The following is a 16,942-nucleotide window of genomic DNA, read 5'->3' on the forward strand; positions in this document are numbered from 1 at the left end:
ATAGGAAAGAAAACAAAATTGATGCTTACCTGATAAATTTTTCTTTCTGGACATGGAGAGTCCATGACCCCACCCTCTTCTTAATTATAGTTCGGCAGTTTTTTTGAGTAAGGCTCAGGCACCTTTCACCCTTGTGTTTCTCCTTTTTCATTTTCCTTCGGCTGAATAACTGGGAATTATGGGTAGGGCAAGTTACATTTAACAGCTTTCCTGGGGTGTGCTCTTTGTCTCCTCCTGCTGGCTAGGAGTTAAATATCCCATTAGTAATTAGAATGACGTCGTGGACTCTCCATGTCCAGAAAGAAAGACATTTATCAGGTAAGCATAAATATTGTTTTTAAATTTTTTTTTTTTTTTTTTTATCCACCCTGTGCCAAGTAGGGTTACAAATAGCTGAATTGGCTTTGGCCACTTTACATTATACATACCCTTTTGCTAAATATAATGCACATGCTTTTTATTTTCTGATAACTATTAACTTGGGCCACAAAAGAAACCTTGTTGAACCATGGGTCGTAGTTTTGTTGGTCCATTTTGTTTGATCTAAAAGCAGTGAAAGCCCTCACTCTCACAGGTGACCCATATCCATTCCAAATGTTTGCGGCCCTTTTTAATCTAATGCTCTTAAATATCAAATAAAAAAATATTTACACTTACAGGACCCGACAAAGTGAGTTTTATTCTAAATCATAGTTATATGTTCCGTAACTACAAAGATCTCATTCTTCATCCATACTTTCAATACTACAAATCTGTCGTACACATTCTTGACTAACTTCTGCATTACTAAAATTTCTATAAACCTTTCTGCACAGTTAAGTCCCAGAGGAGAGTTTTTTTTTTTTTCATGAGATTCTGCATACAATAAATTAGATTTTAGGGCTTTCTTTCCTGTGTGTAGAGGTAAACATCAGGGATTCCCCTTGTTCCCTTTGCTTTTTATTCTTGCCCTATAACTTTAAGACACATTATGAGATTATATTAAAAGAAAGACTGCTTTATAAAACTCCTACTGACTTTGCAGGATACAGAGCTGCTGAAGGTGGATACTGACAGGCAAGAAGGTTCATAAATATTATTTAGTAGCTGCCTAGACTCAGAGAGCATCACTTTAAACACTTTCTAGATGCTGATCTTGGATCATATTCTTGACTGACAGACAAACAGTTGTCTTTTTTAATAGCTTTTATATTACAATGTGCCTTAAAATAGTAGCATACTATTTACTTATGCACCAGTTTAATTGCATTTACATACAGTATTTGTTACATGAAATCCCACATATTTAATGTCCTTATAAGATACCTTGAAGTGGCAATCATAGCTATGGATTTAGTAAAGAAAAACAAAATCATTTTGAATGCTTTCTTTTGTAACTAATAGGAATGCAATGCAGATATGAAGGCACTGTTTAATGGATTCTGCTACACAGAAGTGTTTGGTGGAAACGTTGCTCCTGCTTTTGACCAGCTGTGTAGTACTCAGCCTAATAACCAGGTTCCTGACTGGTTCCCTTTCCTATGTGTTCAGTCCTCCATGAACAATTCCCCATTTCTGGGCTATTTTTACCAAGGCTCCACAGTGTAAGTATGAAATATTCATCTCACAATTCATTGTATCCTTTTTTTGAATGGATTAAAAATAATGCTGTAGTTGACAATATTGGCTTACTGAGATAAGCAAACAGTACTTTGCATATTCCTATAAAATATAGATATGTGGTGATCACTAAGCACTTTAGTTGTGGCTTGGTGATATACTAGTTATTACTTCATTGTAATAGGTCAATAACATAAACATTATAATTCCCCATAAAGGCTAGATTACAAATGGAGCACTTATTACGAGTGGCTGGTTAATGCTACCGCAAGCTCGCAGTAGCACTTAGCGCTAGCAATCATTTACCAGATATCAGATCTCTAATTTAAGGGACAGTCAAGTCCAAAATAAAAATTCATGATTCAAAGAGGGCATGTAATTTTTTTTTTATTTTTTTTTATTGACGAGCATCAGGAGTTTGTTACAACATAAATCCACATAAGAAAAAAAAAGAAAAAGATAAACAACAAGACCAACTCTTATAATGACAGAGCCCGGTCTAAAGTATACAGTGAATTCCTAGTTTTTACATTCAATAAATAAACAGCTTAACACTTTTAATCTATCCACCCGATGAGAGGGCATGCAATTTTAAACAACTTTCCAATTTACTTTTATCACCAACTTTGCTTTGTTCTCTTGGTATTCTAAGTTGAAAGCTAAAACTAGGTAGGCTTATATGCTAATTTCTTAGACCTTGAAGGCCGCCTCTAATCTGAATGCATTTTGATGGGTTTTCACCACTAGAGGGCGTTAGTTCATGTGTGTCAGATAGATAACATTGGGCTCACGCACGTGAAGTTACCTAGGAGTGAGCACTGATTGACTAAATTGCAAATCTGTTAAAAGAACTGAAATAAGTGGGCAGTTATAAGAGGCATAGATACAAGGTGTAATTACAGAGGTAAAACGTGTATTACTATAACAGTGTTGGTTATGCAAAACTGGGGAATGGTTAATAAAGGGATTATCTATCCTTTTTAAACAACAACAATTCTGACCCTTTAATGAAAAAAATGTTTTCCAATTTCCCCCAAAATAGAGTGGGACAGTTCAATATGAGCATTTTTTTTTTTTTTTTTTTTTTTATTGAGGAGTAGTAAGTGACATACGTTATTGACATAGAAACAGTATTAAAGTCAATGCATAGGAATTAAGGAAAACATACATTTCTTTGACTACAATCCTCCTTTTCTCCCCTATATAGATGATTTGGGCCACTCTTGGGTCCTTATTTGCATTAAAACAAACAGTGAGAGTAGGGGTAATATGATTTAAAAAACAAAACAAAAACCTAAACATAATATTATAACGGCTTCTTGCACCAACAATTTTCATACAAGAGGGAGAGACATCAATTGCTATGGGTGTTAAATTATGAATATAGCCTAGTGCTAATGTGTAACAGCATGAATTATAAGTTATATGGGGCACAGATATATCATGAGTCAGCTTGTGATGGGATTACAAGGCTTAGGATGGGGATAATACATGTCACAAGCTGTGATGAGGGGGTTATGGGAAAGTAAATCCTTGAGCCGTTTGTTATAGCTGACCATACCCAAACAGTGTTAGTATAACTGCCTATTACACAAGATAATACCGTGTGTGAAGATGGCATCTGCTGTGTTAATATAATCTCTCCTAATGGTATTTTAAACATTATCCTAGACCAACCTTTTCTTATCAAGAGCAAAGTGAATCTTAGTAGCATCGCCCCCGTGGCCTCGGCCGCTGACCACTAGGGAGGAGCTGGCAATAGTTCTTGCTTTGACAGAGGAATGAGAATGCCTTATCTTACCGTGCACTTGTATTACATTAAATGCCCTCCAAGGGTCCCCCACATACCCCCAGAGAAGGCGCACATATTCATTGTAAGAACACAGCAATATCCTTAGTGTCTCCATCATAATTAGCGTCTGAAATATAACTTAAGGCAGACCTCATACATAATACCATAATATGAATAAATAAATATAGGGTAACACTGCGTGGCAGCTAATATTATTATAATACAACTTTAGGCTTTTAAACATATTCATGCAAACTGATGCTAGACTATAAAAGACTGACATATTGACAATGTAAAATAGACACTCTCAGAAACATCTTGAAGTGCAGCTAATCGGTAAAACCTTTAAATCAACCTAGTGAACAATGCTCTTAGTATTAAGTACCTTAATGATATAACTGTAGAAATAGCTGGTGAACAGTTCATGCCACGGGTTGCCAGAAAATCTAACTTTAAACTAGCTATAATACATTTGCTCTTTGGATGCTAGTATCATCTTATTAAATTCAGCGTTCCTTCCAGAGAGGGCATCTGCAGGTTACCCTACCCCAGATCTAAAGATGCAAACATCGTAGGGAACAAAAACCTGGGTCCCGTCTGTCTTAAGTGAGCTTGAGCGACAATGAGGTCTGTGTGGTGGATGTAACATAGGAAGTCGCACCATCAACTTCCAAAGAGTCGCCGATGCACTGCGGGTCGCAAAGCCCTGCAGTCCTGGTTGGTACAGCTCCTCTTTAACGAAGTCCGGTCTCCTCCCAGCCGCTGGCTGCAACACCTTTCCTTTCATTAGCCATTGGGCCGGTTCTCCTGATGAGGGTCCTCTTTGCAAGGTGATCTCTTTGGAATATTTTTCAAGCTGGGTTCCCTTCTTTTTTTTGCGAGGTGTCGTAGCAGCACTCTGTATTGCTTGCGGGCCCCTCTGTAACTGATGTGACACCGGGTGGGACGGGGGCATCATACCTCCGGAGCACACTGTTTCTGTTAGCTCATTCGAGGCAGGAAGCACCCGTAATATCAGATAATCATAAGGGGCTTTGTCTATCAGCTTTTTCATAAGGTGTTCAAGTCTTTCTAGGCGTGGGTCAGAGCATTGCATGAAACATTCTCCCGCCACATCCGCCATTTTCGATGTCAGCTAGATGCGTAGTCACTAAAGTTATAGTTTTAAATCTCTCCCTCTATGGATATAAAAGCCTTGCAATATTATGAGAGTCAGTAAGGCAAACAACTGCTGCCAGCACTGTAGACCCGGTGTAACCGGGGGGGGGGGTCGTTACCTATGTATAGGCCGCCGCCTTAGGTCTTGAGTTGCCGAACTGTAGCCCTGATGTCATAAAAACAGGAATCAAGCTTTGTGATATATCTATTGTAACCACTGCGGCTGTTGTATGCTTATTTATAGGCTTGATTTGGCTGTTAAATGCTCTTTAATCGACGGATTATTGAGGTATCTTTCAGAGCTCTCAGTAGATGCGTCCTGTCAGGTACGCTGCTCGGACACGCCCCCCAATATGAGCATTTTTTTTATAACTGCACAAAGCAGTTATAAGGGGTTAAAGTGAGTGTATGTGGGGTGTTAGAAAGAAAAAAAACAGCACTGAAAAGTGCCTTTGCATATCAGTCTATGGGGACTGTGTCAGAACTGTAAATATATATGTATATGCTTATATACATATATATTTGTGTGTTAATATGTGTATATACATATATATTTAAACTTTGCTGCGCTAGGTTCTGTGCTGTGTCTCGGCATCAGATAGAGGCTCCCATTGGAGCCTATGGAAGTGTGTAGCTTCCATGCAATGCGAACCCAAAGTCTCGTTTGTATTGCACTTAACTGGTATTACTAGCGCACATTTGCACGTGCTGGTATTACGAGTGGCGCTCAAATATCGTGCTTGTGAAAGGTTTTGCTCCACAATTTGTGATCATGTTTAATGAAATAATGTTATTCATTTTCCCACTTTTCTTGTAATTCACCTGTAAATAATTGTGCCCCCCCCATCGCCACAAATAGACTTAAAGGACCAGTCAACACAGCATAAAACCAAAAAAACAAAATAAATATACAGCTGATAGATGTAGGAGCATCCTTTTTTATAATAAACATTTATGTATCTATGTGTATGTATGTAAACCAAGAGAACAAATTAAAATTGATATTAGGAGTAAATTAGAAAGTTGCTTAAAATTTCATGCTCTATCTGAATCATAAAAAAAATTAGGTTTAGTATCCATTTATTTCTCTATGATTAACTATTATGCAAATAGATAGTGAGTTAAATTAGCCCCTAATAAAGTTTGATTTTAGCAGCTACTGCATTGAGTTTGGGCTTTTATTTATACTAGTTAATAGTTTTATCTCTGACGCAGGTAGTTACTGGTTTGAATTCTGACGTTGGGTCTAGTCACTTATGCTTTGAATTAGGCTCTTTAACTAGCATTAATAAGAACTTTATGGATTACTTCTCCAACTGAAAAAAATGTACCCCAAGGTTTTAGAAAAAAAAAAAAAGACACAAAAAATGAACTGTTAAGTGGAAAAGAGACGTATTATCTGTATACAATCCTGATTATTTTACAGGAGGTGTGAGGTACATAAAAGTGCTGGTCCCTTTATTTTATACTTCATACACAATATAAAGAGAATCAAACAACACTTTTACCAACCAATGGTTTAATTTATCAATGCATTGAGGTTAACTTATTTTAACTTAAGTTATTGTCTGATTGGCCTGAACTAAAAAAAACAAAAAAAAAACAAACAAACCATTTTTGGGATCCATAGGTTCTTATGCCAAATAACCATCATGAGCTGCAAATGCACAAAAGACTGGCTGTGAAAGAGTGATATTTTATATGCTACCGTAGCAGTTATTTTTAATAAAATGTCTTTATTGGGAATATTACACACAAACATATATAGTACACCCACATACATAAACACACAAATACAAATATGCACACACATACATACATACATACATACATACATACATACATACATACATACATGCACACATATTAACTACAGTTATGAAATGTACTTGCAGAACAGGAATAGTTGATCTGGGTTTTAAGAACACAGGACCTTTAATTACTCCCTATATATACACTATTTCTTAGCTTACCATATCACAAAAAAAAACCAACAACACATTCTTAAGGGTATTTTATCAGAAAATAACCTGTAATTTAAAGCAGTTCGTTTTCTGACTTTTAAGTCCCTTTAATGCAGTTTATCTGGGCATATCTGAGCATATTTTCAGCAGTGCAAAACAGCAAGAGTTAGTCAGGTTTTAAAGCAAACTAATTCACTATTAAACGGTATACAGGAAAGGCTGCCCGGTCCAGATAAAGTTCTTAGACCTGTGGCATAGCCCATCTACAGCTGATCATTATGGCTAAAAGCACACTCGAACTTCTCTGTTGCCTTTTCATCCAGGAAGTGATCTGTATTGCTTAGTTTACCTTTGACGATAGCGCTCCGCAAGTGAGAAGGATCTTCACTGCCATATATACTCACTGCTTACAAATAGGTCACTGTGGCTGCACTACATCCCATTTATTCAGGCAATCCATCAGAGGCTTAATGCAGCGAATCGTTTTGCTTTAAAACCTGACTAACTCTTGCTGCTTTGCACTGCTGAAAAATATGATGAAATCCCTGAAGCCTGAGAGGCAATGTTTTGCGATTGTAAAGGGGAACTCTCATTGCTTAGGGCACAGTCACTGAGTGTCCTCCTCATCGCGCCTCTGTCAGTCTCTTCCCGGTTCCCACCCAACGCTGTGTGGAGCGTGCAGGAGCTTTTCTGCCTATGTGGACAGTGCACACTGCTTTTACGTGCACTGCTCCACCAAAGAAGCGCAATCACGTTTGCCGGTGATGTCATATGTGACATCACTGATTCTGATTGGGCATGCTTAGAGGAGGAAAACTGCATATACATATATGCAGTTTGCATTAGGCAACATCACCCACGTGACCCAGGAGGACGGGGAAAGAAAAAAAAAATATAAAACGGGTTTTCTCAATGGATATAATGCAGATTTTAAACAGGTACAGCTCTACATTATGATTTTTAAATTATGCATCCTGTTTATGCTGAAATCCTAAAGTGTTGACTGGTCCTTTAAGCGCATCCTGCAATGTCCAGAACCTTGGCATTGCAACATGCTATGCAGTAATAAGTGTAGGAGCTCATTTAATATCTTCCTCCAATTAGCCATAGCAAAGGGGAAATTATAAATATTCTCAAGAATTTCCAAGGGGTGTATTCTTGTACACAAAAAAACATGATAATATATCTAACAAAATGACAGTTTTAAATTATTTTAAAAGAAATGACTGAATTAACTAATACAAGTACTTGACAATGTTGGTGAATGGATATAAGAGAATAGTACTGTGCATGTTCTTTAGAAACATGCTGGTCTGTAGGTGTGGCTAGGTACTCATTTTATCTCACATGCATGACTCACAGACCATTAAGTAAAATGTTATTTAGCATATGGCTCATCTATCAACTGTACACTGTTACTGCTACTTTATACATAAAAAGTAATAAGAAGAATACAGATTCCCCAGTATCTCACTACTTTATGATCATACCTTTTACAGGTCTCCATCTCAACAGGCTGCTTTCAGGGGCATTTTCCAAACCATTCCAGATAGTGCATCTAGTGGATATAAACAAGGGAATGCCATTTTAGTAGAGCAGAATCGGTATTTAACAATTCCACAGGTATGATGTACAGTTTCTGAATTAAATACTAAAGACATTAAAATTAGAGCACATTGATTACTATTGTTATTGATTTTTATTTTTTTAGTCAGAATATATATAAGGTTTGCATTTTGAAATATTTACATCTGTAAAATGGGACAGTTTGGAGAGGGGATGGGACTAAGTGTAAACAATAATATCTTATGTTATTTAGGCAATATTTACACGTCATAATACAGCTTATACATGTAAACTAAAGGTAGTTTTATATACTTTGTATGCATAGTATCCTCAGATAGTACAGTACTGTAATCAGAAAGGTAAAAAAAAACAATGACACAGGTAGAGTAAATAGTGACTTACTGTCGGTGAACAATTGTAATTTTTTTTTTTTAAATATTAATATAAAAGTTTGGATTTGGGGATTTGTACCTGTAAATATGTAATTATAGTTAAATGGATCAGTTAATAATACGTTTTCATCATGTATCAATTTAATGTTAATAACAACAACATTAGTACATTGTAAGTAACTAGCTTGACACCCATATCTAGAGTATTTCTGTGTCCTTCCCTAGCGAGCCACAATCGGTGTGTGTGAGAGGAATGCCCCCGTTGCTTACTTACAGAATTTCCAAGCAACATGTGTCCGTGAGCTAAAAACATGCTCAGATCTTCTGAGTATTGATATCAATTCAACTGTATTGAAGGGCAATGGAGGTGACGTATGATTCATGTACTTCTCTTCATGTAGAACAACAACAAATCAAATCTTGTGCTACAATGTTAAGCATATTTTGTGTTTATTGCCTAGGAACCGTAAACCTTAATGTGAATTATCCGAACATTACCAATGTGAACAACTACATCACATTCTCAGGTACTAGACTCACTTCAAGATTTATAGAGTTTTATTTTTTTTCTATGTATAAAATATTTAAAATTCTGTCTAATAATATTTGGCTAGATCACGAGTTTTGTCGATAGAGCCGTGCGGTGCTAACAAGCCTTTTTTTTTTCACCGCTCACTTAAAACAACACTGGTATTACGAGTTTTCTGAATGGCTGCGTTAGCCACAGAAAAGTGAGCGTTGAGCAAAATTTAGCTCCACATCTCACCTCGATACCAGCGTTGCTTAAGTTAGCGGTAAGCTGGCTAAATGTGCTCATGCACGATTTCCCCATAGGAAACAATGGGGGACGCAGCCCCATTGTTTCCTATGGGAAAATAAAAAATATGTCTATACCTAACACCCTAACATGAACCCAGAGTCTAAACACCCCTAATCTTACACTTGTTAACCCCTAATCTGCCTCCCCCGACATCGTCGCCACCTGCATTATACTATTAACCCCTAATCTGCCGCTCCGGACACCGTCGCCACCTACATTATACCTATGAACCCCTAATCTGCTGCCCCTAACATCGCCGACACCTACATTATATTTATTAACCCCTAATCTGCCGCCCCCAACGTCGCCGCCACCTACCTACAATTATTAACCCCTCATCTGCTGCCCCCAACGTCGCCGCCACTATACTAAATTTATTAACCCTTAAACCTAAGTCTAACCCCCCCTAACAAATCTAATTTAAATAAATCTAAAGAAAATTACTATTATTAACTAAATTATTCCTATTTAAAACTAAATACTTACCTATAAAATAAACCCTAATATAGCTACAATATAACTAATAGTTACATTATAGCTATTTTATGATTTATTTTTATTTTACAGGCAACTTTGTATTTATTTTAACTAGGTTCAATAGTTATTAAATAGTTATTAACTATTTAATAACTACCTAGCTAAAATAAATACAAATTGACCTGTAAAAGTTACAATTACACCTAACACTACTCTATAATTAAATTAATTACCTAAACTACCTACAATTAATTACAATTAAATTAAATAAACTAGTAAAAAAGTACGGTGAACCCCCCCACTAAATTACAGAAAAAAAAATAAAAATACAAATTTTAAAACTAATTACACCTAATCTAATCCCGCTAATAAAATAAAAAAGCCCCCCCCCCAAAATAAAAAAAAAATTCCCTACCCTATATTAAATTACAAATAGCCCTTAAAAGGGCCTTTTGCGGGGCATTGCCCCAAAGTAATCAGCTCTTTTACCTGTAAAAAAAAATTCAATACCCCCCCAACATTACAACCCACCCCCCACACACCCCTACTCTAAAACCCACCAATCCCCCCTTAAAAAAACCTAACACTAACCCCCTTAAGATCACCCTACCTTGAGCCGTCTTCACCCAGCCGGGCACAAGTGGTCCTCCATACGGCAGAAGTCTTCATCCGATCGGGGCAGAAGAGGTCCTCCAAACAGCAGAAGTCTTCATCCAGGCAGCATCTTCTATCTTCATCTTTCCGGAGCGGGTCCATCTTCAATCCAGCCGACGCGGAGCATCCTCTTCAAACGAAGTCCTAATGAAGAATGAAGGTTCCTTTTAAATAACGTCATCCAAGATGGCGTCCCTTGAATTCCGATTGGCTGATAGAATCCTATCAGCCAATAGGAATTAAGGTAGGAAAAATCATATTGGCTGATGTAATCAGCCTATCGGATTGAACTTCAATCCGATTGGCTGTTCCAATCAGCCAATAGAATGCGAGGTCGGTGATGGTAGGTGTCGGCGATGTTAGGGACGGCAGATTAGGGGTTAATAAAATGTAACTAGTGTTTGCGAGGCGGGAGTGCGGCGGTTTAGGGGTTAATACATTTATTAAAGTGCCGGCGATGTCCGGTCGGCAGATTAGGGGTTAAAAAAAGTATTTTAGTGTTTGCGATGTGGGGGGGCCTCGGTTTAGGGGTTAATAGGTAGTTTATGGGTGTTAGTGTACTTTTTAGCACTTTAGCTAAGAGCTTTATGTTCCGGCGTTAGCCCATAAAACTCTTAACTACTGACTTTTAAATGCAGTATGAGTCTTGACAGGAGAGGGTCTATCGCTCACTTCTTCCAAGACTCGTAATACCAGCGTTAGGCAAATCCCATTAAAAAGATAGGATACACAATTGACGTAAAGGGATTTGCGGTAGCCTCGAGTCGTGGAAGAAAAGTGAGCGGTACACCTGTACCTGCAGGACTCTTAATACCAGCGGGCGTTAAAAAGCAGCGTTGGGACCTCTCAATGCTGCTTTTTAAGGCTAACGCAGAACTCGTGATCTAGCCGATTGTTTGCTAACACAAGCTAAGTACAAAAGAAAATATTTGGTTTCCATGATATGGTGCAGTAGATGCTGTATGTGTTAAGTATTAATGTCCCTTATAGAATGTTTGTTTATTTTGCAGAAGTTGCCTTGCCTCAGTCTTTAACTTGCTTGGACATCATTGTATCTGCAAACTATACATTTTTTTGGCTTGACAAAACATTAATAGAAATAAATGTTTCAATCATCACAGCAAACATCACCCTAAGTCATCAAGGTAATTTTTCATTTTTTCCTTCTTTATTTTATAGATTTACAAACAGTACATAGGCATTTTGCTTAAAGCATTAATTGTATGTAAAATGTAAAATCTATACTATAATCGTGCTCGTAACGCATCCGTCGCCAATTGCGCATGCATCCTTAAAGGAATGTTGGCTGCGCAAGGCAGCCAAAAGAATGGTGAATCCAAAGGTGGATACTTTCACCACCCTGCCATGTTCGGAATCTACCTTGATGCAGCGTAGGCAAAACCGAAGCCTTAAAATAAAAAAAAAAAACACGCAACCGCCCGCACAAAATAACTAAAAAACACGTAAACACCCGCAAGAAATTAAAAATAAAAACACGTAACCCCGGCACGAAGTATAACAAAAAAAAGACTAACCTCCCACACAAAGTATTCACAAACACCTAAATCGTCAACCCCAACTTTGCAAAACAATAAAGTAATTTACCCTTAATCCGCAAAAAACATAATTAAAATATTAACCCCTTAACCGCCAACCACCCACACAATAACCCTAATTAACCTATTAACCCCTAAACCCCCACATCGCAATAACCCTAATTAATATATTAACCCCTATACCGCCAACCCCCCTCACAATGCAAATAGCTAATTTAATTACTAAGCCCCCTAACCTAACACCCCCTAAATTAACCCCAATTACTACTAAATTACAATTAAAATAAAAAAACTAACATTTAAATTACAAAAAATAAAAAAGTCTAACATTACAGAAAAAAATAAACAAAATTATCAAAAATAATTTTTTTTTATACCTAATCCTATGAAAATAAAAAAGACCCCCAAAATAAAAACACCCCACAATCTAAACCACCAATAGCCCTTAAAGTGAATGTAAATTTTGATGTTTAAGTGCCCGGTTTTTAAAACTTTGATCAAAAACAGGGGCACTTTAATTCATCAAAATTTACATTTCACTCCTGTTGTGACAAAAAACTTACCTTTTAATCTTCACAGCAGCTGCTGCTTCCTCCGGTCTCACAAGCCATTTCTGATGTCAGAAATGATTGATAGGTCATCCTCCAATCACAGATTCCCCCCCGGGGGATTCAGTGTCTGATTCACTGCTGTGATTGGAGGAAGCCAGATACCTCATTTTAGACCCAGGAAGAGGCTTTGAAACAGATGGAGGAAGCTGGAGCTGCTGTGAAGATTAAAAAGTAAGTTTATTTTCACAACAGGAGTGAAATGAAAATATTTATGAATTAAAGTGCCCCTGTTTTTAATCAAAGTTTTAAAAACCGGGCACTTTAGCATCAAAATTTACATTCACTTTAAAATGGCCTTTTGTAGGGCATTGCCCTAAGTTAATCAGCTCTTTTACCTCTAAAAAATACTAAGTCCCCCCCTAACAGTAAAAACCCCCCACCCACCTAACCACCCAAAAGAAAAAAAAAAAACCTAACACTAAAAAAACTAAACTATCCATTGCCCCTAAAGGGGCATTTGTATGGGCATTGCCCTTAAAAGGCTCTTTTTTTCAAGCCCAAAAGAACCGTAATAAAAAAAAACACCCCAAAAATTTAAATAAAAAAGCCTAAACCTAAGCCCCAAAAAGGTACTCACTGTTCCTGAAGTCCGCACCTCTGCTCCGCGCGGGTTTCCCTCCAGATGAAGATAGAAGATGATGGATCCGTCTGGAAGAAGACCTCCGCCGGACTTTAGGAACAATGAGTACCTATTTAGGGCTTAGGTTTAGGCTTTTTTATTTTAATTTTTGGGATGTATTTTTTAGATTAGGGTTTTTTTGGGCTTGAAAAAGAGCTGATTGCCCTTTTAAGGGCAGTAAAAGTGCTGAATGCCCTTTTAAGGGCAATGCCCATACAAATGCTACTTTAGGAGCAATGGGTAGTTTAGTTTTTTTTTAGCGTTGTTTTTTTTTATTTTGGGGGGTTAGGTGGGTGAGGGTTTTTTACTGTTAGGGGAGACTTAGTATTTTTTAGAGGTAAAAGAGCTGTTAAACTTAGGGCAATGCCCTACAAAAGGCCCTTTTACGGGCTATTGGTAGTTTATTATTAGAATAGGGGGTGTTTTTCATTTTGGGGGTGGATTTTTTATTTTTATAGGGGTATTAGTTTAGGTTTAAATTTTATTTTGGATAGCTTTGTCAAATTTTTTCTGTAATTTAACTTTTTTTTATTTTTTGTAACTTTTAGCTTGGGGGTTTGTATTTTTTAAACATAGACTGCCCTCTGGTCAGGCTTATCGCCTAGTATGGATTATAACTATAAGAATGTGTTCAGAACAGATTCAATCCTGTAGATTCCAGTATCTAGGTAAAGTAAATGACTAAGGACCACAGGATCCACAATAGATGCAAATCATATTTGCAAATTAAGAAGTGTAGTGTGAAATTATATTTGAGATTATGACATTTTTCGTTTTTTATGCAGCACAACTGATTCAAAAATTCAACGCATCATTCCTCTCCAATAGCAGCTCGCCATCCACTCCTTTATCTGGAAATCCAGGTAATCTAACATCTTCATCATTTATTGCTGGATAAAATATTCTACTAACTTGTCAGCCATTAGTGAGTTAGTTATCATGCCCTGTCACTGGAAGAATTTAGGTAATAACAGTATTTCCATCTAAAGGGGAGGAGAGTCCACGGTTTCATTCATTACTGTTGGGAATTAAGAACCTGGCCACAAGGAGGAGGCAAAGACACCCCAGCCAAAGGCTTAAATACCTCCCCCCACTTCCCTCATCCCCCAGTCATTCTTTGCCTTTCGTCACAGGAGGATGGCAGAGAAGTGCCGAAGATCGGAGTAGTCTCTTATGGAGGGTAGTACTTTTCGCATTGGGACTGGAGTTTTAAGTAGTCCTGTCAGCCTCTCAGTGAGAGCCTGGGTGAAAGGTAGAGTCCGGAGATGCAGGGAGAGTCTTCATCCCGACTCATATTAACAGCTCCACAAGCAATCAGTGTTGACAAGTTTGGCTGCCTGCTTTCTGCACTACAGTCCATGTCAGGACCGATGCTACTAACCTGTCACACTTGAAGGGCCGTGTTCCTGTTCCATGGCGTAGATTCTGGTAAGATTGTTTCATTTTTATTACATAATGATAACACGGAAGACAGGGTCACAGTGTGACGCCTTTTATCTTTACAGAATCAAGGGTGAATATTCCTGGAAAGGGGGTTATTGAACAGGTGGGGTTTATACATGATATTGTTTATTGTGTCATTGCTGCGTTATGTGCGAGATGAGGGTCTGGTAATGTGTGGTAATGTGAGGTACTTGCAGGAGTATTGCACTGCAATTTTTTGGCGCATTTTTCTCCTTAGTGCAGGGGTGGTCCTGCCAGGCATTCCATGTGACTGGGTGTGGCTATCTCTCTTCCTCTGTTACTCATCGGTGCAGGAGACGAAACGGTTTCTGTAGTCCGGGTCATAGGAGGTGGTAAGTGCCCCGGCCATTCGAGGCCTATTTATTAAGTAAATCTAGTCCGTAATAAAAGCGCAAGCTACCTCGTGTAGCCAGTCACTCGTCGCATCTACCATAAGGTGTGAAAGACTTACTTGTTCTGGTGTGAGAAGCATGGATATCCTTGCATAAGCTGAAGGTATCCAGGATTCTGTTCTTTTCTCAAAGACGGTTTGGAGTAGGGTCTTGCCACCAGTTCCTTAAAGGGACAGATTTCGGCATTATCAGTCTTGTTGCATAGGAGACTTGCTGAGCTCCCTGACATCCAATCTTTTGTTCAGGCTCTGTCCAGAATCGGGCCTATCTTTAGACAGTCTGCTCCCCCATGGAGCTTAAACTTGATCCTTAAGGTATTGCAGAAGGTTCCGTTTGAGCCTATGCATTCCATTGACATTAAGATTCTGTCCTGGCAGGTTCTCTTCCTGTTGGCCATTGCATCGGCACGCAGAGTATCTGAACTGGCTGCCTTGCAATGTAAGCCTCCTTATCTGGTTTTTCATGCAGATAAGGATGCGCTTCGCACTGGTTTGGGGTGTCTTCCCAAGGTGGTGTCTAACCGTAACATCAATCAGGAAATAGTTGTTCCTTCTTTGTGTCCTAGCCCTTCTTCTTCTAAGGAGAGGTTACTTCATAACCTGGATGTGGTTCGTGCCTTAAAGTTCTATCTTCAGGCTACAAAGGATTTCAGACAGTCTACATCTCTTTTTGTGGTGTATTCAGGGAGTATTCTTATTCCAGGAACCGTATGATAATAATAAAAAATTCTGCATACCAGAACTAACCCCAATCTTATGAGGTAAGTTTGAAGCTTTAAATGGGTGATGATGGTTAGATACACCTCAAACTGTTTGTTTGTTCCAAAGTTTGTTTGTCTTCTCTTGGATCTTTATTTTCAGAACCCTACCCAGTAAAGTCTGCATAGTATGCTCGCATCAAATGGTATCTCTGGACTCTTTAATCTTTCATTCTGTGGTGAGAATCTGGCGATGAGAACCTTATCCACCTCCGGAGTATGTAGCATGGGGTAGATGGCCCCAGTGTAGAAACGTTAGGGCAGCCAGTATAGTGCTCTTCGGAAAACCCAGAGGAGTCTTTGCTTCTTTATTCCTCCCAGACAGGTACAAAAATCTTGTTTTATTCCACACAAAGACAGGCAAAGTATGAATCTGCTTCTGTTGCACAGGCTGGTTATCACATCAGTGAAGAGAAGCTTAAATCCTGAGAGCAGCAGTCTGCTAGCTTGTTGTTAAATCCTTAGAGTAACAGTCTGTATCCTTGCTAGTAGTTATCCTTACTTATCTTACCAAAAGCAGCAAAAATGGAGTAAAGTTAACACTTTCACTTCCCCAAATTGCAGGTGAAAAATATAAATTGAAATAGAGAGAAAATCACACAAAAAATGAATAGAAGCTTCCTCTACACTAGAATAGAAGCTTCCTCTACACTAGAGGAAGCTTCTATTCATTTTTTTATATTTTTCACCTGCAATTTGGGAAGTGTAAGTGGTAACTTTACTCCATGTAGCATCAGGGATTGCTTTATATAGCATACATAACTCCCTAAATTGCCAAAGCAAATGAGAAGGGAAAAATTATACTAAAGAGGCTTTTAAAATGCTTAAAAACAGGTTTTTCTACAGACTTGCGAAGTGGGAACCTATAATTTATATGCATCTCAATCTGTTTGTGAAAATTATGCAGTTTGTTATACATCTTCTTAGAATATATTTTTGATGTGGCAAGATACTGCACTTCTACTGAGCATAAGTGTCAGAGCCCTGTCTTTTGAGGAAATGAAGCAGGTTACCTCCAAACCGACCCACTTATTCCCGAGTGGTTTTGTAGTTTGAAAATAACTACTACCTGAATACAGTTGAACATAGCAATAAGGCACGTTATTGAATCTTAGGCTGGT

At 38.1% G+C, this 16,942-nt stretch overlaps 1 protein-coding gene across 1 annotated transcript in view; it reads left to right on the forward strand.

The window, feature by feature from the left end:
- Nucleotides 1-16,942, forward strand: part of TCTN2 (tectonic family member 2) — a 168,821-nt gene that overhangs the window by 47,622 nt on the left and 104,257 nt on the right. Inside the window, exons 6-11 of the mRNA XM_053701818.1 lie at nucleotides 1,384-1,583; nucleotides 8,013-8,136; nucleotides 8,697-8,838; nucleotides 8,933-8,998; nucleotides 11,433-11,567; nucleotides 13,994-14,071. Of these exons, the coding sequence (XP_053557793.1) occupies nucleotides 1,384-1,583; nucleotides 8,013-8,136; nucleotides 8,697-8,838; nucleotides 8,933-8,998; nucleotides 11,433-11,567; nucleotides 13,994-14,071 (745 nt within the window). The remainder of the gene's footprint in view (nucleotides 1-1,383; nucleotides 1,584-8,012; nucleotides 8,137-8,696; nucleotides 8,839-8,932; nucleotides 8,999-11,432; nucleotides 11,568-13,993; nucleotides 14,072-16,942) is intronic.

Source organism: Bombina bombina, chromosome 2 (genome assembly GCF_027579735.1).
Source record: "Bombina bombina isolate aBomBom1 chromosome 2, aBomBom1.pri, whole genome shotgun sequence".
Taxonomy (NCBI): domain Eukaryota; kingdom Metazoa; phylum Chordata; class Amphibia; order Anura; family Bombinatoridae; genus Bombina; species Bombina bombina.